General features: G+C 45.4%; 2 protein-coding genes across 2 annotated transcripts; both read right to left on the reverse strand.

Moving 5' to 3' along the window:
• Nucleotides 1-720: 720 nt before the first annotated feature.
• LOC108783448 (uncharacterized) lies at nucleotides 721-4,749 on the reverse strand. The gene has a single exon (XM_018552017.1). It carries the CDS (start codon nucleotides 4,747-4,749, stop codon nucleotides 721-723), a length of 4,029 nt encoding a protein of 1,342 aa, XP_018407519.1.
• A 327-nt stretch (nucleotides 4,750-5,076) lies between these two features.
• On the reverse strand, nucleotides 5,077-5,907 carry LOC108783449 (uncharacterized). The gene has a single exon (XM_018552018.1). It carries the CDS (start codon nucleotides 5,905-5,907, stop codon nucleotides 5,077-5,079), a length of 831 nt encoding a protein of 276 aa, XP_018407520.1.
• Between the last annotated feature and the right edge of the window lie 1,552 nt (nucleotides 5,908-7,459).

Below are 7,459 nucleotides of genomic sequence, written 5' to 3' on the forward strand. Positions count from 1 at the left end.
ATGACGGAATGGATTTGTGGACTGGAAGATTGAGATCACTGAGCACTCCTCTTTTAACTTGTTGTATGCAAGCTTTATTCACAAGTAAACGAAGTGTTAGTCGCGTGGCACGGCGAGAGAGACGATTAACTGCTGTTAATACGCCGAGACTCATACACGACGGTAGCCGTGATGAGACGTACAAAAGTAACGAGTCGCGGTAGCGAACCCGTAGAAAGAAAGCTGCTGCTTTCAACGAGGAATTTGAGAGCACGACTTGACACGGCAAGTACTGAATTGTGTCTGAGGGGAGAATCGCGCTGCGCGATTAGCGCGACGAATCGGCAGGACGACAGCGACATCGGTATCCAAATATGCGGCTAAATTGTAGTAATGATATTCGCAAGACGGCGCGGTGAGTGCGACGAAAGATTCGGACAGAATCGATGGATGGCGCAATCGATCCTTTATTCGGCTTTTGTAGCGCGAAACTTATCCTATTCCGGAACATACCGCCCGCCTCGGCTAGACTAGCCGAAACACGATTATTTGATGCCGCCCGCCGTGCCAATCGAGTTTAAAACTATATGATACATGACGCTTTACACTTACTTAGATTTAGAAAGATATGAAACATACATAGAAATATTTACATAGAGAGGTATACGAGAATATGAACTTATTATACAGTAAGTTCGAGCGAACGGAGTTCGATCAATGAATGCCACGAAAGGAAATCGATCATGTGGACGTTTCGTTTAAATCAACGGGTAAGAAACATAGCTTCACTATGGAACGTTTATACGTCGATTTTGACGTTTTCACAGTGACGACGCGCGTTAGTCCGTCGTCTCCGGTGTGGCATTCAATGATACGACCGAGTTCCCACTTGCACGGTGGTGCAAGGGGATCGCGCAAAAGAACTAGGCGTCCGACTCGGGCGAGTTTTTGAGCGACGCGCCATTTTGAGCGCTGTTGTAATCCGGTTAAATAATCATTTGACCATGCTTTCCAAATAACTTCGCTTTTTTGCTGCACGAGTTGCCAGCGAGTCAGGCGCGTTTCTTTTGTTTCTAGTAGCGTAGTAGATGGCGGCGTTGTGAGAGCGCTACCAATTAAGAAATGACCCGGTGTCAGACGTGAATAATCATCAAGATTATCTGACATCGGAGCTATCGGACGTGAGTTGAGACACGCTTCGATTTGATAGAGCAGCGTCGTAAGCTCTTCGAATGTCAGCGTGTGTGAACCGATAACGCGTTTGAGATGATATTTGACGCTGCGAACGCCGGCTTCCCATAGGCCTCCGAAGTGAGGCGCGGAAGGGGGAATGAAGTGCCAACGGACACCGTCGCACGACAGTTTGCTTCGCAAGTTTGAATCTTGTTTTGCTGCATGAATTGCAGCTTTCAATTCGCGATCAGCTCCGCGAAAATTCTTTGCGTTATCGGAATATAAATCGGTCGGCATCCCGCGCCGAGAGCAGAAGCGCGCGTATGCTGCGAGAAACGCGGCGGTAGTATAATCGCTGACTAAATCGAGATGTATTGCGCGCGTCGTCATACAGACGAATACGGCAATGTAGGCCTTCTGAGATTTGTATCCACGGCCTGAATTTAATCTGACAGGAACGGGCCCGGCATAGTCAAGTCCGCAATGTAAGAATGCGCGATCGACTTGTCGAATGCGCATTGCCGGGAGATCGCCCATGAGTTCACTGGGGATAACCGCCTTTTCGCGCGTGCAAGTAATGCAACGATACAAGACGGCTCGCACAGTTTGACGAGCGCGAAGAATCCAAAATTCTTCGCGTAAAACACATAATGTTAGTTGCGTGCCCGCGTGGAGCGAACGCAGATGAGCGTGTTGAATTATCAACGTAACGAGTGGATGTGCTGCTAGAATGAGAGGACATTTAGCGTTATATGAAAGGTCGGATTTTCGTAATCGACCGCCTACGCGAATTAAATCATCGTCATCCAAGAATGGATTAAGTGAGATTAGTTTGCTAGTTTTCGCTACGGGTTTCGAATTTTTTAATCGACGCACATCATCGAGAAAAAGATTTTGTTGAATGACGCGTAACCAAAATAGTCGCGCGTGTTTGTATTCGTCCACCGAAATTATATCGGATGGAATAGAATCGGATTCGTCGTTTGACGACCGCTTTTTGTATATACGATTTCGAAGCTTATTAATAAAGCGGATTAGATAGGCCGTTATGCGAAGAAGCTTCGGCCATGAAGAATAGCGGGAAGCTAAGTCCCATTGAGATTCGATATCGAGAGTTTGTACGACGAGGGTCGAACGTTTTTCGAGCGAGGTGTCGTAATCTTGCCGAGATTCATTCGGCCACATACTTGAAGGAAGCTTGAGCCACTCGGGGCCTTGCCACCACAGTGAGCTCTCCGCGAACGAGGAAGCGGTAACTCCGCGTGATGCTAGATCCGCGGGATTCTGATGAGTCGGAACATGATGCCACTTGGCATCAGGTATTAGAGTTTGCACATCGTTCACGCGATGCGCGACAAACGTTTTCCATCGAGATGGAGATTGGCGTAGCCAAGCGAGAGTGACGGTTGAATCCGTCCAGCAATGACATGGAATTGTCGAAAGTTCTAATGTCGTTCTGGCAAACGACATTGTTCGTGCTAAAAGCGCAGCAGCGCATAGTTCGAGTCTTGGAATTGTCAAGGGCTTAAGAGGCGCGACTTTTGATTTTGCTATTAATAGCGAAACAGTAACTGATCCCATGAGCGAGATCACTTTAAGATATATGACAGCGGCGTATGCGACGGACGATGCGTCAGCGAAGCCGTGAAGCTCACAGTGACTTGTGTCGGAACCGAAGGCAGTCCATCGTGGCAAAGAGATATTACGCAGTTGAATTAGCTGCGTGTGATAATTGTGCCATTTTTGCATGAGAGGGGGTGGAATTGGATCATCCCACGAACACTTAGTAGCCCACAATTGTTGCATGATAATTTTAGCAGTAATTATGACCGGAGCAAGCCACCCGAGCGGGTCAAATAATTTTGCTATAGTAGACAGAATTTTCCGTTTAGAATCTGGGATCGACGTGGTAACTTCGACTGAAAATTGGAATGTATCGGTAGCAGGGAGCCACGTGACGCCTAAGACTTTGAAACTTTCGTCGCTTTGCAGAATTTTGCCTTGACTGAGACTCTTTTCATTGACCGGTAGGTCGTTGAGTAACGTAGGGCAGTTGCTTGCCCACTTACGGAGGAGGAATCCACCTTTTTGTAACAATGAAATTAATTGATTGCGGATTTGCCTTGCAAGCGGCTTGTCATCCGCGCCGAAGATGCAATCATCTACATAGATTTGATTGCGTAAAACTGATTGAGCAAGAGGAAATTGAGCGCCTTCGTCTTGCGTCAATTGCTGAATCGTGCGAAGAGCGAGGTATGGAGCACACGCCATACCGTAAGTAACAGTAAGCAAGCGGTAGTCTTGCACCGCTTCGGATGATGAAGAGCGCCATAAGATGCGCTGATAATCTTGATCTCGCGGATCGACTTGAATCTGCCTATACATTTTTGCGATATCGGCAGTGAAAACATAACGATGTTGTCGCCATCGAAGAATTACCGAACGAAGGTCGGTTTGTAACTTAGGACCGATCATGAGATGATCGTTAAGTGAAGAGCCGTTCGATGTCGACTGAGATGCATTGAACACGACGCGCAACCGCGTGGTGCTGCTATGCTCGCGAATCACCGCATGATGCGGGATGTAAACTGATTGTGAAGCAGAGACGGGTTCGTCTACTTTCTTCATATGACCGAGATTTTCGTATTCCAGTAGGAACTCTCGATATTCGGATGCGATATCCCTTTTATTTTGAAGACGGCCTTCAAGCCGTGAAAGAAGTGATGAGGCGATGTGACGAGATTCGCCTATTGCAATCGGAGGATTGGCTTTGAACGGTAGCCGTACGACGTACCGTCCATTAGAGTCACGAGAATGAGTTGCTCGGAAATGTTCCTCACAACGTTGTTCCTCAGGAGTGAGGTATGATACTTGCGGAAGTTCTTCGACTTCCCAGAACTGACGAATTTCGTCATCGAGATTGTCGTGCAACGTGGTATGATTAACTGTCACGTTAGACATGTTTGAAGACGAACTCGTCGAAATCGGACCAGACATGATCCAGCCGAAAATGGAATTCTGTGCTGTTGGCTGATTAGAGGAACCTGAGCACAGGCCCGGTAACAGAACAGCACCGTATAGATCAGCGCCGATGATCATTTCGATCGGATCGGCACTTGAGGGCTGCGGATCAGCCCATGGCAGGCCGCTTAAATGAGCGAGAGAGATTTGATATGCTATTTTAGGCGGCGTGTATTTAGTCAGAGAGCGCATAATAATTGCGGTCGTTGAGTATGACGGACCCTTGCCGGTCTTAGATGATACCGAAATAAGAGCAGCATGTCGTGCGACGGATTGCGTTTCACCGATTCCGGTAACCGAGACAGCAACGCGTGTTCGCGATAACCGTAGCCGTTGAGCGAGATTTTCACTAATTAAACTAGTGACAGATCCTTGATCTAACAATGCGCGTATGACATCTGTGCGACCAGACGAAGAACACACCTGAATCCGCGCGGTAGCTAATAGAACACGAGATTTGTCAAATGTTGTTTTCGTAATTAAATGTGAAACGACGTTGTTTTCATTTGACGTATTCGTTTCGTTGGATTCAAGGGAATTCTCGGTCGCGCTTGATGTCGTCGCTTCGTGAAGCATCGTATGATGCCTTTGTTGGCATTGACGACAGTTATGTTTACTCGGACATGTGTTCGCGAAATGTCGAGCGCTTAAACAGTTGAGACATCGTTTAAATTTGACAATAAGATCGCGACGCTCGTTAACCTGTTTCTTCTTGAAATCAGGACATACTGACAAGAGATGATCTTGTTTACAAAGCGGACAATGAGCTCCGGTAGCGGTCGTCGTGTGACTTTGCACGGACGACTTGCTCGGTTTTGTTTTGACCGTACTGGTCGTTGGAATATTCTCGAACGCTCGAATTCGCGATGCGAGAAAGTTATGAAGATCCGAATACGACGGATATTACGTTTTATCGCCTAAATGTAATTCCCATGCTTTACGCGTGGCTTTATTTAATTTTTGCACGACGAGATAGACGAGCAAATTGTCCCACCACTCAACTGGACGACCGAGATTTTTTAACGCTTGAATTGACACATTAGCTTTATCTCGAAGCGACATAAGATCCTGCGCGGAATCGGTATTAACGGCCGGTAGCGTATGAAGCGTATGAATATGTTCCGACACTAATCGACGTTTATCATCGTAACGCGCGAGCAGTACATTCCACGCGATTTTAAAATTAGCTTCGGTCAAAGGGAGATTACGCAACGCGTCGCGTGCTTCGTCCTTTAAACATGAATAAAGGTATTGCAAGCGCGTAACATTCGACAACTCGGCATGATCGATAATCATGGAGCGGAATTGATCGCGAAACGTTTCCCATTCCCGTAAATCGCCGGAGAATTTCGGCAAATTAATGCGCGGTAATGTAAGAGTTTTTTCGGATTTCTGTGATTGACTCACGGATAACCCTGGACTTGATGGCGCTTGATCTGCTTCGAGAGAGGCGAGGGCGTCGGAGATGTAGTCCGATGCTGCGAGATAGGCGTCCTCCAATTCGATGTAAACATCCTCCTTGAAGTATTTCTCGGTATCCTTTTGTTCCTTGGTGGCGACTTTGAGCAGTTGTGCGTGCAGGAGCTCGCATCGAGCGTAAGTCTCCTTGAGAGTTTGAAGGCGATTCCGAACTATGCCGTACGTGTGATTTGCACGGCCGATCTTCTTAAAGTTTTCCAATGCGCGTGTGACAGAGCGCATAGCTAATCGCTGCTGCGATAGTAATTCTTCCATAATGAGTTTGAGAGGTTTCCGTAACTTGGTATGCTCGAAACGGAAATCTTGCGATGTGCCACGTCACTTACGTTCACGAAAGTGAACGAAGAGTCACAATGTCCCTTGTTGTTTATCCGCCACGAATCCGGCTCGAAGGACCAGATTGTTCGTGGCTGTTTGAATCGCTCCTTCGATCTCGACTGAGATCTCAAATGACGGAATGGATTTGTGGACTGGAAGATTGAGACCACTGAGCACTCCTCTTTTAACTTGTTGTATGCAAGCTTTATTCACAAGTAAACGAAGTGTTAGTCGCGTGGCACGGCGAGAGAGACGATTAACTGCTGTTAATACGCCGAGACTCATACACGACGGTAGCCGTGATGAGACGTACAAAAGTAACGAGTCGCGGTAGCGAACACGTAGAAAGAAAGCTGCTGCTTTCGACGAGTAATTGAGAGCACGACTTGACACGGCAAGTACTGAATTGTGTCTGAGGGGAGAATCGCGCTGCGCGATTAGCGCGACGAATCGGCAGGACGACAGCGACATCGGTATCCAAATATGCGGCTAAATTGTAGTAATGATATTCGCAAGACGGCGCGGTGAGTGCGACGGAAGATTCGGACAGAATCGATGGATGGCGCAATCGATCCTTTATTCGGCTTTTGTAGCGCGAAACTTATCCTATTCCGGAACAATATATATAAGAACGTTGATATAATATTTTTATATCATTGCATATATGTTGACTTCATATAAATAAACGTATTAGAGCAACATTTATAACACATTACGAATAATATTACGGAAATATTTTTTAAATTGAAAAATTTCATGTTATTCGGCAATATTTAAGGGGTAACACCACTGTAAAATTTTCAAAAACTTGAAAAATTTGTTTCTTGCTTAAAAAAATCCTTTGAACCTTGGAAAATACGGGGAAAAAAGTTTAATCCGTGAAACAAATTTTTTTCCTCGAAATTTTGAGCTCTTTATCGAGCGCGTCGGACTGCATCGGAACGACTACCTGCGTCGGTTGGATACCTACTGCGAAGGTACTGCTTAATGACTTATTTGTTGGTTTCAAGCTTCTGTAATACATTAATGGATGTCGCATAGAAGAGCAGCTTTATGGTCCTGGGATTGTAGATTAATGGTAAAAATTTTGTAATAGTAGGATTTTTCTTTTTTTTCATATCTATAACACAGCTCAAAACTTTAAACGCGTTTTTCTCGAAACACTTTTTTTCAATGCGGCAAGCAGCATAACTGAAACAGTTTTCATTTTTTTCACTCCAACCTTTTACCATACCTTTAAAACAACATTCCGAAGAGAAGTACGTAGCGGATTTTCGATAAGTTGAAATTTAGATTTTATATGTACGAATTAGTACCCATTTTTTAGGTCACAAATCGAACTTTATATCAAATGACCACCAATTAAACAAAAATTAATATTTTCAAAATCCTCTACGTACTTCTCTAGCTATACTCATGTAGATTAAGAAAAAATTTTTTATTTTGTTCCAAATTCATTTTTGCGGCACTTATGCTGCTTGCCGCGGAG

This window comes from Cyphomyrmex costatus, unplaced genomic scaffold (assembly GCF_001594065.2).
Source record: "Cyphomyrmex costatus isolate MS0001 unplaced genomic scaffold, Ccosl1.0 scaffold1518, whole genome shotgun sequence".
NCBI classification, from domain to species: Eukaryota; Metazoa; Arthropoda; class Insecta; order Hymenoptera; family Formicidae; genus Cyphomyrmex; species Cyphomyrmex costatus.

Coding starts and splice junctions, on each gene's coding strand:
- LOC108783449 (XM_018552018.1), bottom strand. CDS start 5,907: ATGGAAGAATTACTATCGCAGCAGCGATTAGCTATGCGCTCTGTCACA.
- LOC108783448 (XM_018552017.1), bottom strand. CDS start 4,749: ATGCTTCACGAAGCGACGACATCAAGCGCGACCGAGAATTCCCTTGAA.